Source organism: Micropterus salmoides, unplaced genomic scaffold (assembly GCF_014851395.1).
Source record: "Micropterus salmoides isolate LMB-PRFRI ecotype aquatic unplaced genomic scaffold, ASM1485139v1 Ms_hic_scaffold_7, whole genome shotgun sequence".
NCBI classification, from domain to species: Eukaryota; Metazoa; Chordata; class Actinopteri; order Centrarchiformes; family Centrarchidae; genus Micropterus; species Micropterus salmoides.
This window is the reverse complement of record NW_024044459.1, coordinates 22,641,293-22,661,901: the sequence shown is the minus strand read 5'-3', so window position 1 is coordinate 22,661,901 and position 20,609 is coordinate 22,641,293. Positions and strand designations below refer to the sequence as shown.

The following is a 20,609-nucleotide window of genomic DNA, read 5'->3' as shown; positions in this document are numbered from 1 at the left end:
CAATCATCACACTGTAGCTCAACTTGTACATTTGCATGTTCGGTAGAGAAGGAAGGGGGACGAGCGAGGTGTTGCACTGCAGGTTTGTGTTTTGACGATATTGTCACCTTTTTCTGTGCTATACTGAGCCCAGTGCAGTTAAAGTACACAGGTACTATAATAATAATATATTTAGCGGTAACTGTGTTATTTGTTTTGTGCCCGGTGCAACGCTGCCTAATTAGCTGGCTTGGCTAACTCCCCTTGTGCTCAACCGAAAATATGGCAACATGGCGAAATTAGCTAGCCGCTAGCTTGAGTGGCTCGGGGTGATCTTTGTGTTGATCGATTGGTAATGTTTCATGAAGCCACTCGCGTTAGATCAGTGACACATTACGACGCCTTGCCTCTTATGCAACTAGTAAAGTGTTTGAAATGAGTACGGTCGACATTTAGTGAAACTATTCATTAAAATCTACACGACGAAGCTCGTAAGTTAGCTAACTTTAACGCGTTTCCCTCCGGGCTATTCAGCAACCCGGTAGCTAACATTAACCTCAGTTAACGACGTAGCTAGCTTAGCTAAGTTAGCTTCAGTTGAGCCAAGTTATCTCACTTTCGGTTGGTCAGTGTCGGCATATAACGTGAATTACTAATTCCTGGCGTCAGTTATAAACCTGTAACGTTGCACTGCTTGTAAAGGAGAATTCGTCGTGTTGTTTTCCGGTCATGATAGCAGAATATGAACGTTTTTTCGGCATCTTACGTTGATATTATTCGTTCATCACTGGCTGATTAACTCATCTCTCGATTGCAGGACCGTTGCAGTCGCACACTTCCTGCACAACGAAACATTGTAAAATGCTTGCTTCACTGTCCACCAAAACATGCATATCATTGTTACGATATCCTAACTGATAATATTATAATGACAATAATAGAGTCCCTTCAAATAATGATCGTCTTTAAGGCTCGCTGGATGGATTATAAACCTAGTTGACCGGTATTTATTGTTAGTTAAATATCAATCAAAGCGATATTCACAGGGATGAAATACAATGTATGTGATGATAATCGATGCGTTTATAACCTTGCTATCACTGGGCTTTCAACATTTCTGTAAATTAACTAGCCTCTCCCACCCAGACAGGTCGCAGCAGCTGTTTGGTCCTTGCAGATTTAGTTCCGCCTATCAACACGCCCTTGTCCCTGTAATAAATATCGGTGAGTGCTGGTTTTCTGCCAGTTCTTCTCTCTTTTCTCACCATATCATCCATTGTTCTTGAATAGTCGGTCTCCAGTACTCAGATCGATTGTCTTATTTCTCTGTCCTCCTCTCACTCTTAAAATGCTGACAGAGTACCACAGCTCACAGGGGTCAGTTTTCTGCTTCTCTTTCCCTGCTGCCACATCCTGTTCCCCGGACCAAGGTGCCCACTCCATCTCTTCCACTGTCAGGAGACCATGGAGACAGAAATCGAACAGCAAGAAGAGACTTCATTCAGCAACACAGAGACTAACGGTATAAAATATAGCTTCCTTTACATTGTTGGTTATGTTAACAAAATGCATCAGTTTATTGACAGGTTCAGGTTCAGAAAGGTCTGTGTCTTATGTAATGAAAGATAGGCATTGGAGCAGATTATTTTAGGCTTTTGTTTTAGAAATGTGGAGAGAAAAAAAATCTATGAGTGAAATATTTCACTTGGTATTCCTCTTAGAGGTTGTTGTCGGGAAATGTATGTGCAACCATTAGGGACCTAATATATAAGATTCCCCTCCCAGAATTGTGTTCATGTTTTCATAGAAGCATTAAATAAATCTTTGGCTCAGTTATTTGTGTAGATTTAGCTTAGCATATGAAAACAGAGTTTGAAATTGTCTTGTGCTTCACTGCTTTCTGTGGTGTTTTTTGATTTATTTAACTTTATATTTTGGAAGCTTGTGTGGGATTGTCAGTGTGTGTATTTTTTAAATTTTTTTATCTCCTTATGGCAGGTAAGCGCCCTGCTGAGGATGCAGATGAGCAGAAATCATTCAAACGCTCCAGGAACTCGGATGAGATGGTTGAGCTTCGCATCCTCCTGCAGAGCAAAGTAAATCAGCTCCTCTTTCATTTCACGTTTCATGTGTAACCCATATGTGACTTTGTATTTTTGTCTCTTTCTTTTGTGCATCCCTTCAATAAGACTGCTGATTTCTTTTTGTTACCACATCTCTGCCTTTTGAATAATTAATTTTCACCCTTTATTAGGGGTATTCAGTCAGTCATTGTGCTTTTCCTGACATTAACTGTAATAACATCTGGCACCATTTAATTACAGTACCATTGTATTATTTCCACATTTTCTCATTTAATAATGTATTCAGTTTTTATAAGTATTCCCTGTATTCTCAGAATGCAGGAGCTGTAATTGGAAAAGGTGGCAAAAACATCAAAGCCCTTCGTACAGACGTGAGTACATCTATTTTATACACCCTGAATTTTTATTTTGTTTAGATTTTTTATTTTGTATTTATTTTCCCTCCACTGGTCTTCAGCCTCTCAAAACTGCCCAGCCTCCTTTTATAGGAGAGCATTTGTTTCTTCTTTTTTTCTTTTTTTTTTTTTAAAACATTTACCCTTTATAACTGATTAAAAACCTTTTTTGGTATTTGGCAATGTTTTTTCTCTATGTAAACAACGGATGTGGTTAGCTGATGCCTATGTTGATATTAGCCCTCAGCTCATGAGATCTTCTGACAAACCCTTTGAGGTTGGATTTATCTTTTCCACATGAACATCATGTGATTGTCTCAGCTAAACTGGCCCTTGGCACAAAAGTCCAATTTCATGTCCATTTGGTTCTCCTGATTGATAATTGATTGTAATAATGCTGTTGTGGCAACGCTGATGCTCTTGTTAATTTAAATTTATGGGCACAGTGCGGTGTTCATGTGGTCACCTGCAGTGCCAGCTAATGTTTTTTTTAGTGTTAACGCAACCTGGCCAATTTTTTATTCATTCAATGTCATTGCCTCTTTCTCTAGCCCTCCACAATTTGTTCTACCCCTCTTTCTCACTGTCTCTGGTCTATTCCCCAACATTGAACTCTTCATGTTCTTAATATGCCATTACCCATTTCCAATGTCTCCTTTTCTCTCTTTGACAAACCAATCTCTGAGAGAATCAAATTAAAGTCACGTTTGAACAGTGTAGAGCCTGTATATTAAAAATGTATTCCTCTTCCCTCTTCCCTCTCCCTTGTTTATTATTTTACTGTTGACTTTTTGCCCACTTCCTCCTCTGTTGCCCATGTTCTGGATGGCCCCTCCTGCGCCCGCCCACCTGACACCCTGGTTGGCCCTGTCCATAATCGTGCCCTGTCCCTAAATGGGCGCCTTACTTGATTGACATCTGTGCTCGAATGGCCCTGGCCCTGGCCCCTGCCCATGCCACGCCCAGTACAATGCCAGTGTGTCAGTCCCAGACAGCAGTGGGCCTGAGCGGTATGTCCCTAAGCTCCTCCCTCTCACTGCCTGACTACAGGTCAAACAAACAAGAAGAGATGAATAATAAATAGTCATCCTGCCTCTGTCAGGTCACTGTATTTTAACCTACCTGTTCTCACAGTATTTTAGCCTGAGTCAAAATGCGTTCATGTCCAAAGCCATGTCAACATCCTTTTTATATGCCATTTTTAAAGTCACGTCAACATTGAAACTTAGGCTGGTGTTGTCAGGGTTTTTGCAGTCTGCCACTGTCTTTTTAAATCTTTGCTATAATATGTGCAATATGTCCGTGTTTTATATTTTCTTTCATTTTCATTGATGATTATCTGTCCTCTTTATCTTTCGCGTTTTCACCTCCCTTCCCCCCTCAGAGTGGATATACTGGTGTTCTTGTTTTTTCGTTAGTCACCTGCTTTTCATACCATCCCATTCTTTCCTTGTGATGTCCTCATAATACTGATAGACTTTGATTGTCCATCTGAAAAGGCAAGCTAGGGTGTGTGTGTCTCATGTGTGTTTCCTTTCCTGTCTTCTGCTTCATCTGAACTTGGTTATTGAATGCTGGAGCTATTGAAAGTACAGATTATCTCTCTGTCCCAATCATCACTACATTCTTTGGTTTATCGCTTCTCCCATCCCCTTTTAAAAAGCATCAACTCCAGTGGTGGCAAGTGTAATTTTCCATGGTTATACTCTGCTCTTTTACTCTTCCTCATTCTACTTCCATGTACAAACTGTGCTTAAGTTTTCTTGATCAGTAAATTAATTGTTTATTTGATTATGTCAATAGGTGGGTGCAGACGACAACATTTAATTTACAATTTGTTGGCCAAATGAAGCAACAAAATTGCTGTCCAAGCCAACTTTTTAAAGACGGGACACAAATGATAAAAGATAGAGAAAATATATTTGTTCTCTCTGTTGTTCCTGATCTTTAAAAGTTGTGTTGGGCACCTTATTTGGGGTCTTTGTAGTCAGTCTTTGTGGTGTGCATCCACCAAACTATGCTTTTTAGGACTCTAGAGTTGTCTCTGGCACCATGGTGCTTATTCCTGCCAGATCCTCCTCAGGCTTCACCCCCCCCCTCTTGCCCCTTCAGTGGTCACCAAATGCAGTCACTTTTCTTTGGGTCCCTTTTTTTTTAATTTTGTCTCTTTTCTTCCTTTCTCTGGACAAAAAACTGATTTCTTCTCATTGCATTGTTTGAGTACCAGCTTTTTCCAGTTACTCTGTTGAATTATCAATAACCTACCATGAGAAGTTTAGAAAACACTGGATCTCTACATTTAGCTGTAGTCTCAGTACTGAGTTGGTTAAATGGGGTGTGACTGTTTATCTATGGCAAAAAAGAGGATGTAATGAATTCTCTGATCTGAAATGTTGTTCCTTCCCTCCTGGGATGCCTTGCTGGCTCCCCCAACCCCACCCCCTTTGTGTGGCTGTTTTGTCGTTGGTGGGTGATATATGAAGCATCCTGAGCATCAGTGCAGACATCGAGACAGTTGGAGAAATCCTGCTGAAGATAATCCCAACACTGGAAGAGGTGAGGGCTTGTTGAACTTATTCTCTTCATGTCCAGTCCAGTGAAAACACAGTGAACTGAATTTATTTTATTCAGAAATCAAACATGGTGAAAGTTGTAAACATCCATTGTGTTGCAGATATGCATTCTAGTTCAAATTAAATTTAATGTGCTGTAGTTTTGTGTGCTTGCTCTTTTGCAGTTTGTGTATTTTTGACCTCTGTTCTTACTTACTCTTACTCTAAATGTTACCATAAGAACTTTAAAACTGAGATTGTGGTAATATGTTCATACTGTCATCGTTAGACATTAACTTGTCTTTATGTGCCTTTTTGGTAGATGATATTGCCAGAATTGGTAGAAACATAAGTCTCGAGTAGGTTTGACTCTATCAGAGAAATAAATGGATTGGATCATAGTATTAACATGCTAAATGTCCTTGTCAGTACCAGCAGTACAATGGCATGGATTTTGACTGTGAACTGCGGCTGCTGATCCACCAGAGCCTGGCTGGCTCAATCATTGGGGTGAAGGGAGCCAAGATTAAGGAGCTCCGTGAGGTATGTTGATAACAGGGATGGTATCAGTTTTTTTTTGTTGTTGTTGTTGTTGTTCTTTTGGCAATTGAATCCATTGCAAAGTTTACAAACTGAAATGTGTTAGTAATGTACAACATGCAATCTCACACAGCCTTCTGGCGCTGACAGTTTTTCCAGGTGTAGCAAGAGTACTCTCCTTGAAATGACTGGATTAAACCCAGCTGGAGGTACCAACACAGGATGTAATTTTTCAAAAAGTTTTGAATTTTTTATTATTATTTTTTCCTCTTTCTTTTCTCGTGGCTTAGTCGTTGTCCTGGACTACTCAATGTACCTCAAAGATGTGAAAATGTCCTTTAAAATTACATAGTTTTGATTTAATGTGTGAAATACTTGGAGTTATTTGTTTTCTACAGTAGAATCAACAGCTGTATTGTGTTGTAGCTTTCTGTGATCATCATGTGTTCCTGTGTCTTTGTCTCCAGAACACAAAGACCAGCATCAAGCTTTTTCAGGAGTGTTGTCCCCAGTCGACAGACCGGGTGGTGCTGGTCGGCGGTAAAACTGAGAGGGTGGTGGAGTGTATCAAGACTATGCTGGAGCTCATCGCTGAGGTAAGCATCCTTTACTGTGTTAGAGAGGGCTATTGGGTGATTTGTCAAGTTTGCTGCATTGAAGAATTGCAACATATTGAATCCATTTTCTGATTTGAAAATACCATGATGTGTAAGACACTGAAATGGGAAAACTAACATGTCAACAGTGTGTCCTGCTCCAGCTTTTTCCAGAGTTTTGTTGGGGATGTATCAGAACATTGAATGCCCTTCCTGCAAGATTTTGTGTTACATTAGGAATATTGTGTTGTTGCTAGTTTTCCTAGCACACCTGTACTGTGTATTACAAATTCCCTTGAGCAGCTCAGTATATCTTCCTCTGTCCTCCTTTTTTAGGCTCCCATAAAGGGCCGTGCACAGCCCTACGACCCTAACTTCTACGATGAAACGTATGAATATGGTGGATTCACAGTGATGTTTGAAGAGAGGGCAGGCGGTCGCAGGCTCATGGGTGGGTTCCCCATGCGCGGAGGCAGGTCCAGCGGTGGAGACCGCGGATTTGACCGAATGCCCTCTAGCAGAGGGGGACGGGGACCCATGCCTCCCTCCCGGCGGGATTACGAGGAGATGAGCCCCCGCAGAGGTCCTCCTCCACCCCACCCGAGTAGGGTTGGCAGGGGAAGTGGCCGTGGACGCAACATGCCCATGGGGCACCCACACAGAGGAGGGTAAGATGTGAGCATAAATGATGTACAGTCTGTCGCTCACCTGCTTAGCTTTTTCTTTTAGTCATGCACAAACGCGAGTCCTATCACAAGACGTGGCTACACATGATGTCTATGCCCAGTACAGATAAAATCTTGTGAATGTTTTCTGTTTTTCCAAACACTAAAGTGCCAAATGGCTGCATGATTCTGCTCATCAGTTTGAAGTTGATAGTCTTTTTTTACTCCTATTTACCTCTTGAGTTTTAAGTGTTTGATATTTTAGACATACTACACTCTGTTCAGTGCTTGAGTTCCTCTTCTAAAGCACTTGCTTTTTTCCCTTCTGCATATACAAAGCTTAATCCTCTCTTTAGGTGCTTATTTTCCATTCAGGTGCATTCTGTTCACAGATTCGACAGTCTTGCTTTACATTGTCCAATTCACAGGATAAACTCAATCCAGTATTTTGCATGTAATCCATTGACACGTGCCTCTGGAAACATTTATATTCATGGTTATCATTCCATTAATTGTAGGTGCTCATCAGTGTCTGTGTGGGTGTGTGTGTGTGTGTGTGTGTGTGTGTGTGTGTGGGGATGTGTGTGTGGGTGTGTGTGTGTGTGTGTGTCTATTTTTCTCATCTCCATCTTGCCCACAGAGATGATCGTTACTATGACTCGTACCGTGGCTCAGATGACAGGTCAAAGTAAGTTTCAGTTTCTGTCCCCAAACCTTTTCCTAAACTTCCTAACTTATCTTAACAGGGATACTTTAACATTCGGATATTCTGTAATTTTAGATTACTTGCACGTGCAACAATATACGTGGGTGCTCTGTAATGGTAATTCACTAAAGCAAAGGTTCCTCATTAATACCATTGGGTTGTGCTTCCTGTAGAGTAGCATTTTACCTTTTGGTCTTAGTGAGGAATCACAAGCCATTTACTTGACAGGTGTTCAGCATAATTTCCATTCATAAAATGTGACAAATTGGCCATGATGGATTAAAATTAATTTATAAGTGTTGAGGTATTCCTACATGTCCCTTATTTCCCCACCTTACTTTTCAGGGGGGTTTTAATCACTTTTTCTCATAACGCTCTTTGTAAATATTTGCCCTCCTGTCATATCCTTTACTCTCAGTACTAACTACTGCCTTACAAACAGCCTTTGCTCTTTAGTCTGTTTGTTTGTAGGGCCCTAGCCTGCCCTTACCCTAATCCCCATTCACCTGTTTGCACTCCAGTTATTTCTAATGCTTCGAAGGTAACTGCAGTAATGGTGTGAGACCCCCTTTCCTGTGTTATTAACCCATTCAATGTGCTATCCACTCCCAGCATTTCCCAGGTTGACAGAAAGCATTTGTGGTGGTATGTATGATGGTCATGTGCTGATATGAAGCTGATATCCCTCACTTGATTCTCCTGCAAAACAAACTCCTGCTTTCACAAGCATTTCTCTAATATGTACAGTTGTACATGAATGCATCATTCTGTCTGATTTACAGTTTCATGTAGCCATCTGAAAGAAGAAAATAATGGATGAATAAGATCTAAAATTGGAAAGCTCTGCCATCCCCAAACCCAGAATGATGCCATCATGACCAGGCCTTGTTTTTTTTTGTCCGCTGTACACATCCAACCAATATCCAATTAATATCTTAATTGGTGTCATCCTAGCTAATGACACCCATGTGTAATACAACATAGCCACAGCAAAAGCAGCAAGTGATATTAAGTTATGTGGAGGCTTTTGTTTGACTTGACAGTAACATCTGTGCATGAATGTTCTACAGGTACAGAAGAGTACTGAATAAATCGAAACCCATATCTTCAGTTTATTCCTTGTATTTGAGCTTCATCTTGGGGTGGAAAGCAGCAGCCCTTGGCTCTGATCATCACCACCACACCACCTGTCACTTCTCTCACTATAACACTGTCAGAGCTGTTCCTGTTACTGTGTGGGAAGATGGCTGAGAGGAAATGTGTTTATACTGTAATCTTGCTCAGCGTGTGTGTGGAGTTTGACCTAGACCAGAAATTTTCCTTTGGAATGTTGTCAAGAATTTTTTGTAAGCTTTTTCTATTTCTTTCCACCCCCACCCACATCTCTCTCTGTCTGTCTGTTTCTGCCCCCCCCCACCCCCCACTCTTTCATCACCAGTGACAGAAGAGGCAGACCGGATCGCTATAGCGATAACATGGTTAGTGACCCTTTGCTAAATGCATGCCGCTCTGGTTCTAGAATCTCGCTGGGCGCCAGCGTCCTCAGGCTAGCACACTGGCTGGTCCCAGCACTAGACAATATGCTGTGATTGTCCATTTTGTTATAATGATGATAGTGGTTTATTGACATTACAACCATAGCTGGTCACTCTTGGGGTGGGGGTGTGTGTGAGTGCATGCACACTCATCTGAGCCCTGGCCATGCATCCAAGCTAGTTTTGGCATGGTGTAAGTCTTCCCACCAAATGACCATAATCACCCCAGCGGAGACACCCCATAATAATCAACTATAATTGCCCTCTTACTGTGTACTTTTCACGGCCAGCCTGTTTTTCCTGCACAGAGAACGAGGATGTTGGGGGTGGGGAGGGTGGGGGTGGTGGCCATGGTTGGTTGCTAGGCAATAATAACGCTTTGTTGACAGACTGGACGGTCTCTCGCTCTCCAAGAGCTGGCAGGATACTGCCTGCCGTTGCTCAGCAACAGCTTTTTGAATTGCCTGTTGCCTTGGTGACAGCAGCAGCTGAATAGCAGGTGAAAATGGGGGCTGATGGAGATGCAAGGAGAGACGGCAAGGGGGGAGGGAGAGGAGGAGGAGGAGTCTGGCTTATGGGTGAAAGCTGGGTAGCCGTTAGTTGAGTCCGCTTCATGAGGCTGATGCATCATCCATACATCTGTGCTTACAATCCTCCTCCCATTCATTGGGGATTTATAGAAAGATGAGGGGAATCCGCTGTACTGTATGTAACACGTTTGTCTTTCTGTTTGTTTTTCACAGAGCGGAGGAGGATATGGTAAGTACGAAGCCTCGTGTATTTGTTTTTTTTTCTGTCCTATGGATGTGGTTTCCAGGATGTTAATGTGTCTTGATGTGCAGGTCTCAGTGTTTTTGTCAAGCGTTTTATCTGGACGTCATGAAAAAATGACAATCTGTATAGTGCAGTGACAACCTGGCTAGAAGTGTTTTTGCAACAATATCGTGCTGTTTATTGAAACTGTAGTGGAATGACATTTTAAAGTATCTGTTTACAACAAATGGAATGGAGAGCAAATTGTACAGTTGTATTGTAACAGTTTTTAAGAACATCTTTTCAAAATGTATGACCAGTAATATGTTTGAGTTTAGTAATTCAGTGGGTAATTTGAATATTTGTTGTTTACAAATGTCACAGAAATAATGTAATGTTATGAGTCAGTCTTTCTTGCTTTATTTCCTATTCAGACAACAGTTCCTCCTGGGATAGCTACCAGTCAGGTAAGTCTCTACACTTTCATCTATCAGTATGATTAGAAAAATCAATCAGCTGACCCATGTATCAGTATGTTGGCAGTCAAGTATTGATTTTTTTTTGTGCTCTTGTTCCTTTCCCCGTTTCTACACTTCTTTTTCCCTGCTCGTCTACTTTGGACCTCACCTCTCCCTCTTGCCATCAGGTGGACGTGGCTCCTATAATGACATGGGCGGCCCTGTCATCACCACACAAGTGACGATCCCTAAAGATGTGAGTACATGACAGCAACCTAACATGCACACTGGCACACCAAAGAAAGATCAGTCCACCTCACACACTACCCCCATGTCATAATATAGCATTTAGTGAGACTTGTAGAGTAAAAGCTGCATTGTCATATGTGATCATGTCATCTGTACTCTCATTGTCCTTTCATATAAATTACATTTAGTCATGTGCATATAATATTCCATTATTTGTTCAACTGTAGACTGGTACAGTACCATAAGTCACGTTGTCTCCTATACTTAACTTTTTCCATTTTGCACCCACACTAGACAAGGTCATAGCAGTATTTTAGTGTAATTAACAAAAAAAATTTAGAAATATTATTAATCACATTTACACATTGTGTTAAACCACATTAAATATTTGATTATACTATATTATACTTTTATACCCCACTGACAGCTTGCTGGCTCGATCATTGGTAAGGGAGGCCAGCGGATCAAACAGATCCGCCACGAGTCTGGTGCCTCTATCAAGATTGATGAGCCTCTGGAAGGCTCTGAGGACCGAATCATCACCATTACTGGCACCCAGGACCAGATCCAGAATGCCCAGTACCTTCTACAGAACAGGCAAGTTCTCACACAGCCTCATTGTGTTACACTGACCTCCGTCTTATCAGATGAAGAAATTCTTGATTCATTCATCCTAGTTGTAGTTGAAGCAGATTTCCCATCGAATTGGCCTCGTCGTCTGAGATAGGGGTGGGAATCACCAGTGGCCCTACGATACGATATTATCACGATACTTGTGTCACAATACTATATTATCGCGATTTTAAACATATTGCGATGTATTGGAATTTACTACTTTTTTCCAACTTTAAATTGTGTCCCGAAAGGAAAACTCCTCCTTTCTAGTGGACTGAAAAAGTAATTTATTTTATTTTTATTATACCAAAAAAGTAAAATTCTCATGTACAATTTATATAATAAAAGATTGATACTTGGCGTCCGTATAGCGATACGGTATTGCCACGGAAAATATTGCGATACTATGCAGTATCGATTTTATTTTTCCCCCCCACCCCTAGTCTCTTACAGTGGGAACTGTTTGAAAACCTCTATGGAAACTGTCCTGTGAGCTCTAAACCTGCATAACATCTGTTGCGTTGCTTCATAAAAAGTTTGTCGATGCAACCTGTTTTAGACAGTGAACCACACATTATAGGATTAGAGATTTTAAGATAATAAATGCATAAATGTCTTTTCTGAAATTGCATCCTGAAACTAGTTAACCCACTTTCTGTTGGGTCATACATTTCTGTTGCCTGCTGTCTTCTTCACTAACCCCCCTTCCTTTCTTTCCCCATGCAACCTGCAACTAGTTCAAACCTTCCTCTTGCATGAAATGGCTGTGAAGGAGTAGGCAAACTTAATAGATGTACATATTGCAATAACCTTTTTTTCAAAAGGGTCAATGTGATAGACATGTTTCTCTTGACTGGCACATTTGTCCAGTGAATATGATTTGGAAGAAAAAAAAAGTCTATTTGCCATCTAAGCCGTTTCACTGTGAAGCAGGGAGTGGATTGATTCTTCCCCTGGCTGCTGCTGTGTGGAAGACTAGTGATTTTGTTGTTTTTAGTTAGATCAACCGACAACAAATCACAGTCTGCCAAATAGCACGGGCTCCTCCTCTTCTGTCTCCCTTGGCAACCAGTAGGCACGTATAATATACACTACTTCCTTGTTGATGCTATCGAAGCTTAGCCTGATTTCTAATACAGCTGTCGACCTGCCGCCGCTGTCTCACGAGTAGTGTAGTGTTGCCATGGTAACTAACCCTGCCTCCCTCTTCCTTCCTCTCCTCCCCCTTCAGTTTGCTGCACCTGCTTGGACACAAGGACTAACCACACCCCTCTTTTCCCTTCTCCCCTTCCTCGCTCTCCTTCCGCCACTTATTTCACCCCTTTTTCTCTGCCTGTCTTTTTCTTACTCGCTGCCTGTCTCTCTTCCCGCTCTGCCTCCCAAGACTTCATCCTCCCACAGCTCTATATGTATATATTTACACATGTCATCGAAATGTGAATTGCATTTTTCTTCTGGTGTATTTTATTTATTTTTCCACTCTTTTTATTTCAGTGTGAAGCAGTACTCTGGTCATTTGCTGTAGACCCAGGAGACTCAGATTGAAGCAGACTCAGATTGCCCCCACCCCCACCCCAATCCCACTCCCAATCCACCCTCAGCCTCTCTGCCCCTGTCCAACATATCCCCTTCAGACTATTATTCTGGATTGTGGGTGTCTTTTTTGAATTTTATTTTTGTATTTTTTAATGAAATAAATGTCCAACATTCCTGTGAAAAGAAAATGTAGATGTTCTGCATTTTTAAGAGTGTAGTCAATTAGTTTATCAGATACACTTCACTTTTTTTTCTCCTAACACTCGCATCTATCCATATTCTTCAGTCTCCTGGCGGACAAAATTAAGCATAACCTTTATTTTTTGATGGGTTTGTTTTGTATAACTTGTATGTGTATGTTTGTGTCTCCGGTTTAATCCTGTCCTGTATGTGTGTGTACGCGTGTGCGAGCATGTCAGCGTGTGTGGGTTGGTGTGCTTTCTGTTGTCTATATCGGTCCCTTCACAAACAGTTGTACCACATTACTACTCTGTGCAACATGCAGAATGTAAGCTAAGTTTCTTTTCATATTGAACCATTTGTTTTTCTTTTTAGAAATGTGGGAATTTTTACCCTTAAGAATGGCTTTTTGGGGATGTTTAAGTTGGGACTGTTGTACACACCAGATACAGGACAGTCTGACTGATTTGTAGGAATATTCACGGTAGTTGTGTGATGAAATAAATTTGAAGAATTTGAGCAACTCCTCATAAATGGAAACATGTAGCTAGAAATTAGTTTTGACATTTTATTGGAGAATTGACAAATGATATTGAACGTATATATTTTGTCCCTGCAATTCCCTGTGCTCCACATTTGTTTGCTCTCCATAATGTAGACTTCACATTGTCAAATTGTAAAATGAATAAAGATGGTGCCACTTTTTACTGAACCATTTTAATGAGCTTGCTGATTGAACATGTCTCGCTTCTGTGCACTGATGGCATTTGGCATAAAGGTAATGTGATTGTTTTGGCGTGGGTCCAGCTATCATTTCAGGCATGTTAAATTTAAAGCTGTGACATCTGTTAATCTGCAGAAATGTCCCATCATAAAAATCCAGAGCCCAACCTGACCAAAAATTTACTATTCCATAAAACAAAAGAAGCAAATCTTCACTGTAAAGAAGGTGGTATTATAAAATCTTGGGTATTTCTGCTTAAATTGTTACTCAAAAAAAGTAGTGCTGATTAGTGTTCTGTCAATTCATCGTGCCGTCTCATGTTACATTGTGGAAACTTCACAATCTTGTTCAATTACCTGGTAAGCGTTAAATTTTATTTTATGTTAATCGAGTGGTTACTGGATGCATTTGATGACCCAGAGCTCAAACATACAATTTGGTGCTTCAGCTGGCCCAAATACAATCGCCTAACTGTATAAACTTGGAAAACAAATGGGACGATAACTTCTGATATTTCTTTAGACATTTTGTTGCAACACACCTCACAAATTGTAACCCCTTCCCCTCCTAAACAAGGGTTGAATTCCCACTCAATTGTCCCTCCGGGCTCCCTTACAGTCAAGATGGCGATGAAGGTCATAAATGGGGATTTCTTTTCTTCGTCTCACGTGGTGGCTAACTTTAGTGGATAATAACATAAGGGATGAGGAATTAATCTGCAGATGGTGCAGTTGTAAATGACACCAAACTTTTCTATGGATGTCGGTTTTTGAGCTGTGAAAAAAAGCAAAAATATGGGATGCTACAGACCAAATAAGGCTTCTTTTAGACCAACCAATTAACAGCAGTGTTCTCAAAGTTTGTTCTCCATTATAAGTTTCCAGTAGTGCCCCTTCTGGTTAGGATCAGGCACAAGGTTGGGGTTAGGTTAAATGCATTTTGCTATTTCATAAGGCATACCGGGAAATGGCTAAAGCTGCTGAAAAGACAAAGTCGCTTAAATTAGGCTTGGTCAATAAATATGTTTTTTTTTTTTAAATGTTAATGACTGAAACTAAGAGTTCCCTGATTATACAGTTATAAGTGTGAACAAAAAATATTAGGCTGGGAGGGGGGCAGTAATATGCGAGAAAAACTGCTGACCGATACCCAAACGCATGGTCCCCTCCAGGCTATATAGTAGATAGAAGAGGGTAATTATTATTTTTATGTGGTCGTAACGGAATGGATATTGTTTTCCGGTTTCCTCTCCTGGCTTCTCGTGATTGGTGTTTCAACCTGTGATGAGTCCACAAGAGACGCTCTGATTGGTCAACAGCTGGAAACCAGGTAGTGGAAGCACCACGTAGTCTGCAGTGTACTATCCCTGCATTCACCGGTAAGTTGCGTGAAAGGTAATTTTATGAACGAATAACTAAATGTAAATTCTCGATTAACAGAAAGTTTATATGGAAAAACTTGCATTGTTCTTCTGCGGTGTGAAAGTAACGTTATTAGTGTTGATAAAGTCCAACATGAATACTCCACTGTCAGTTCCAACGTGCACTTTGCTCGTCCAGTTTTCGCTGAAACGTAGAAGCGTCATACCTGGTTAACGTACTCACTGACTTGACTGAGGGGCAGAGCTCCACCAATTGGGCTCACATTTTAGATATCAAAGTGGAGAGTGAGTCATATGACTTAGCAAAGCTCTAACAGAGGAAATTTAGTTAATTCAGTAGGCCACTGCTATGTGCGTCACAGCATCCTATTAGTCTGCTAGGGAACACATTGGTAACATACAGCCATTGCACACTTCACATAGATGGAAAAGACGAGGCAGCTTTTATAGGTAGACAGAGAAGGATATAACGTTAATTTAATTCTTGTGGTTTAAATAATGGGGCTGGTCTGAGTCGAGATGCTCCTGTGTGCTGGGGGGCTTATATGTTTGTGCACTATATTTCTACATTGCCTACATGAGATGAGAGTGAGGTCCCTACTAAAAACACAGTTGAATGAGATTGAAAACCAGCACTGATTTTTGTTCTAAAAGTCATGCAGAGTTTCTTTTCGAAAACTCTTTTTTTGTTGAAGAAATGCTCTTGCTTTGTTACATCTCCCATCTTCATTGAATCTTTTCCTTGTGAATTATCTAATTAAGCAGGGAGATCATCTTTAAATGGCACTTCCCCAGAGAAGTATGTCGGATATATCATATATTCAACATGAAAAGGGCACTGCCATTCACATCTCCACCCTGCACCCACTGTAGTCTCTAATGTTTCTCTAATTATTTTCTATGGACTGCTGGGGGAATATGTTTATATTTATATGCAAGTCTTCTCCATACAGTACATCATGGAGCCACCTCTGTTTCCCCGTGAGTCTGGGCAGTTCATAGCAGAGCGGAGTCGAGATGTGTTTGTGGAGGAGGAAGGAGTGCAGATGGTGGCAGAGATGCTCTACAGTCTCCGACACAGTGACGATCTGACGGCCAGTGGCTGGAAGAAGGCAAATCCATTGGCACCAGCGCCCACCTCTGACCAGGGGAGTCTGCCAACAGTCGAGAAGCATACATGAGTAGTTAATCACATGGTACAATGTTGTTCAGTGGCAACACCAATACTGCATTGAAGGAGGCACCACAGAAAATCCAGTCAATTCACCCGCAATTCATATCGTCAACTCTGCTAATAACGAGGGAAAACTTGAAATATCAGATGGATTGAGATGTGATGTTGTAGTGTGCATTTCATATTCATATCATTACATAGTCATGCATTGCTTATGATAGTTAACTTGACACTTATATTTAGCGGTACTTAATATACTATTTAGGTGATACTGTATACATTTTCAGAAGCTGTTAATAGAGCCTGATAATTAAACTGAACTGCCATTTCATCAGTGGTGGAATGTAACCAAGTACATGTACTGACGTGCTGTACTTAAGTACAAATTTGAGGTACTGTTACTTTTATTTGAGTATTCTTCATAAGGGGTGCTTTTAAAAGGTACAAGGTTTATAGTTATGTAAATGTGTTTGTCATTTTACAACAGGCTTTTAAAAAAATTATTATTAAGTTTATTTAAATAGATATGATAAGTTTTGTTTTTCAACATTGCAGGCCTTGAATTGGGTATTTGTGGTAGACACAATGAACTTCTCCTTTTGGCCAGAGAAAGAAACACAACAGTGCGAGGTGACTTATAAAGGGACCACCTACACAGGATACATGACCCTGTGTGCTGCCATCACCAGGGCCATGGAGGAAGGTGAGAGCACGTATTGAGTTTAGTCTTTTGCTGGGTTAAAGGGGTTACAACTAGGTTAAAATAAAGTAAATTTAATAGTACATTGATTTACCTGCCCGACCTCCTTTCTCAGGTGCAAAGTTGAGGTGATGCTTCATAGCTGTTACTCAAATTCGGTGGGCAACATTTTTTCCAGGTTTCATCAAACTTGCACAGAAAATAAAACCGATACTACTAAAGAAAATATGTGTGATAGAAATGTCAGAATTATGAAGCAAAGGCAAGGCAGTGTTACATGACATATTTGCCTTTATTGAAAATTGATATATATTTTTTTTTAGTAGCTTCAACTCTGGAGAAAAAGATGTACATTCAAGCCCATTTGATGTCTCTTTTTGTTCCTCTTTTCTTTGTGCTTTTGTTGTGCCCTCCTATTACTAATTATTGTGTATGTGCCCTTTACTTGAACTTCGTCTGCTGGGAAATTGCCTGTAGCTCTGCATGCTCCTGTGCATCATTCATAATTAGCGTGAATGACTCCGGATATGAATCAATTATATCTCAAATGGAATAGTGCTCTCAATGTGTGGTCGCTGTGGCCTTTATAATTACAAGAGATTCTCTCCCAAAAGCTCCGTTAGCTTTGCTTCAGAGTGTGAAACCAAAGGGTCGACAGCGTGAGATCAGAACAAATTATGGAGCTTGAGCCGCTTGGGAGAAATGGCTACCGTGGAGTTATGTTCCTGTTATTGTAGCATGCTATAACTTCATAACTTAGTAGCCTTAAGTGTCCTATTTCTCTCCAGTAGTTCTGTCTAAAGATAAATCCGTCTTTGAGGTACTTGTACTTTACCTCAGTATTTCCATTTTATGCAACTGTATACTTGTACTCCACTACATTTCAGAGTGAAATACTGTACTTTTTTAATCCACTTCATTTATCTGACAGCTATAAGTCACTTTGGTGGTTTAAGATTTTGCACTAAAAAACACATATTACAAAACACTTATATTATATGATGCAGTACTATAATCTACACAGTATTATATATAAAAATGGCTCCACATTGATGATCTACAACATTAAAATAAAACTATAAACAAGAATAGCTTTGAATTCAGGATATTTTTTTAAATCGGACATATATTTTTCTATGTTAAGGAAAGGATCTGAATACGCCTTCCACCTTTGTCCTCAGGTATACCCATCACTGATCCAAAGCACTTCTCTCAGATGAGTTTGGAGGAGTTGGAACATGTCCTTCGATCAGACAATGCAACGCCCATGCCCATGCTTAAGGAGCGCCACCAGGTCCTAACATCCTCATGTTAACGTCCCATAATGATGATACTAGGGATCTAACAACCATTAAAATCCTCAAGTTGCGTCAATTATTTGACACTGGTATCACAATTTATGTAGCCCTGTGTTTTTACTTTGCTTTAAAAATTTACAAAAGTGTACTAAAAGCATACCACTTGATACTTCTTAATGAAAAGCTACAACCTTACATTGTACATAAAGTGTCGTAGATTATATTGTTCTGTGTCCTGCCATTGTTATAACTATGTGGCATCTGTGTAAAAGTCAGACATGTTACTCAAAGCAAGTCAAAATATTACATGAACCCACCCTACATACCATGTTCCTTGACAGATTTGATCATTTTGGTACATAGTTTTTATCACATCCCTGCATTTACTTTTATGTTAACTAAGGAAAACAGATTTTAGAGCTCATATAAATATTATGTCTGCCAGTGTTGCGTTATTAGTTGAACCGCATCAGAATTAGCTTTTTTGCCAAGTGTGCCAAGTCACTTGATGCTGAACAATAAACAGCAGGTAGAAAAGTATAAGAAAGATAGATATAGAGCAAGTAATCATCAAGATAAAATATAAAAATTGACAATAAGATAAAAGAATAATAAAGGATATGTATAAAAGATAAAACAATAAAGGAAATGTGCAATATTGTTATGATATGTGGAAATTGCATGTATACAGCTCCTAACTCATTATAAAAGTCAAATTTGAACACATCACCTACTGAGTCTTTCTAACAAGGTGCTGACTGAAGGCGGCCGCGTGCTGCTGGAACACGGTGGAAGCCTTCGGAGTTTCATCAGCCAAGCCGGGAATGACGCCCGGAAGATGGTGGAACTCATTGTGAAGAAGATCCCTTCCTACAGGGACGAAGCTACATATGAGGTTAGAGTTAGAGAGGGATTAGTCTCAAACTCTGGAATATTTTATGTTTCAAATTTTGTGGATAAAAGTTCAAGTTTGCCAGAGAAGCATGCCTGAAATTTTATATTTTTACTACTTGCCAAGTTCAATGTTTGATTATTATCATAATTTCTGGTTTTACAAAGGCGAAAGCCATTGCTTGTACAGTGAATGTTCTGTACAATTGTGTAGATACTTTGAATTCATAGTCTTGCAAAAACATACAGAACGTATAAAACATCTTGCAAGCTTATAGGAAGTGAGATTAACTGTATTAACTTAACATAAATTGTGATGTGAGAGTTCCATCTTCTGGCCAAAGACAGTGTGGCAAGGTTTCTAATGCTCTTCATATTATAAAGTCTGTGAAGGAGCATAACATACTCTTTGCACATGCGTTGTTGCCATTATATATTATCTTTGTCTAACAACATCTGTCTTTTAATAAACAGCAATGGCTTAAGAAGCTGCTCCTCTGTTTGTTTCAGGGGAAGAGAATCTCATTCTACAAGCGAGCCCAGATCCTGGTGGCAGATTTTTGGGGCGTCATGGAGGCCAGAGGAGAGGGAGACATGATTAACATGGAGTGGCTCACCATGTTCGCAGACTACAGGGTTCCTCAGGTTCTCGTCTACTTTGGAGCACTACGATACTCTGAGGCACTGATGCAGGCACTGAAGAGCGGTAAGACAGGAGTGTGTGTGCATGTGTTTCTCTGGTCATAAAGGAATGAATCATTTAAAAATTGTAAGCTACAATCGCTATGTTATGCGTTTGTCTGCCTTTTCTCTCAGGCGAGCTGCTGAGTTCAGGGGACAGGAGGGAGGTTGAGATCCGAGGTTGTTCGATTTGGTCTGTGGAGCTGATCAAAGACTGTCTTTGCAAGCTGATGCAGGAGAGAGACGGACAGACCTGCAGCATCAACTCCGCAATCATCGACTTCTACCTGTGGCCTTATGCCAAGCAGCACCATAAAGAGATGGCCCACATTCCCATACATCACACACGCTGTATTTACTACTGACGAATGCTGGCAGCATTACATAGAGTAGGCTACACTTCCCAGTGTTCCGCCTTGGCATCGGTGCCTCTCCCTGGGATAAAGCCAAGCACATCTCTGTGCCAGATATACGTTCTAATGGGCTTCTCACTAGCTGTAATGGAAACATGTGTCAAGCTTTAATGTAGCTTGTTTGTCCAAGTGGGTATAGCACTGTTGTCCATTCGCAGTCAATTAAAGTGTTTACTGTGAATGTGGAACATTTTTACAAATATCTCGCAGGAGAGAGAAATAGTGATCATATACTGTGTGTGTGTATGTGTGTGTGTGTGTGTGTGTGAACATATAATGATGGACATATCGACATATCTGGACTTGTGAACTGACACTCAGTGAAAATAAAATATTTTGATTAGATGTACTTTTTTTTTTTTTAAAGGAATGTTGCAATAGATCGATTTCTTATCTTTCACATCTCACAGGACAGTTCCCTAAAGAGGTCTTCTATTTTTTGAAGAGACTAAATGTAGTATGGTGCACATTTTAATAATGAATACAGGTGTTTTAAGTTATGGG

At 40.4% G+C, this 20,609-nt stretch overlaps 2 protein-coding genes across 6 annotated transcripts; both read left to right on the top strand.

Moving 5' to 3' along the window:
* The first annotated feature begins 10 nt into the window (after positions 1-10).
* Positions 11-13,560, top strand: hnrnpk (heterogeneous nuclear ribonucleoprotein K). Of its 5 annotated transcripts, none has more exons than XM_038703956.1 (17): positions 11-82; positions 1,126-1,203; positions 1,338-1,501; positions 1,978-2,075; positions 2,378-2,434; positions 3,425-3,468; positions 4,942-5,014; positions 5,440-5,553; positions 6,018-6,146; positions 6,483-6,814; positions 7,452-7,499; positions 8,956-8,995; positions 9,796-9,811; positions 10,240-10,272; positions 10,452-10,519; positions 10,940-11,109; positions 12,622-13,555. In XM_038703956.1, exons 3-17 carry the CDS (start codon positions 1,444-1,446, stop codon positions 12,650-12,652), a joined length of 1,311 nt encoding a protein of 436 aa, XP_038559884.1. In that variant the 5' UTR covers positions 11-82; positions 1,126-1,203; positions 1,338-1,443; the 3' UTR covers positions 12,653-13,555. The 5 variants fall into 5 exon arrangements, with proteins under 5 accessions (XP_038559884.1, XP_038559885.1, XP_038559887.1 ...); XM_038703957.1 differs by having other exon boundaries at positions 18-82; positions 1,130-1,203; XM_038703959.1 differs by having other exon boundaries at positions 27-82; positions 1,410-1,501; positions 12,622-13,560.
* Positions 13,561-14,392: 832 nt separating this feature from the next.
* Positions 14,393-20,450, top strand: cunh9orf64 (chromosome unknown C9orf64 homolog). The gene is made up of 7 exons (XM_038703965.1): positions 14,393-14,945; positions 15,902-16,096; positions 16,678-16,825; positions 18,004-18,116; positions 18,872-19,015; positions 19,522-19,717; positions 19,828-20,450. Exons 2-7 carry the CDS (start codon positions 15,908-15,910, stop codon positions 20,055-20,057), a joined length of 1,020 nt encoding a protein of 339 aa, XP_038559893.1. The 5' UTR covers positions 14,393-14,945; positions 15,902-15,907; the 3' UTR covers positions 20,058-20,450.
* The last annotated feature ends 159 nt before the right edge of the window (positions 20,451-20,609 follow it).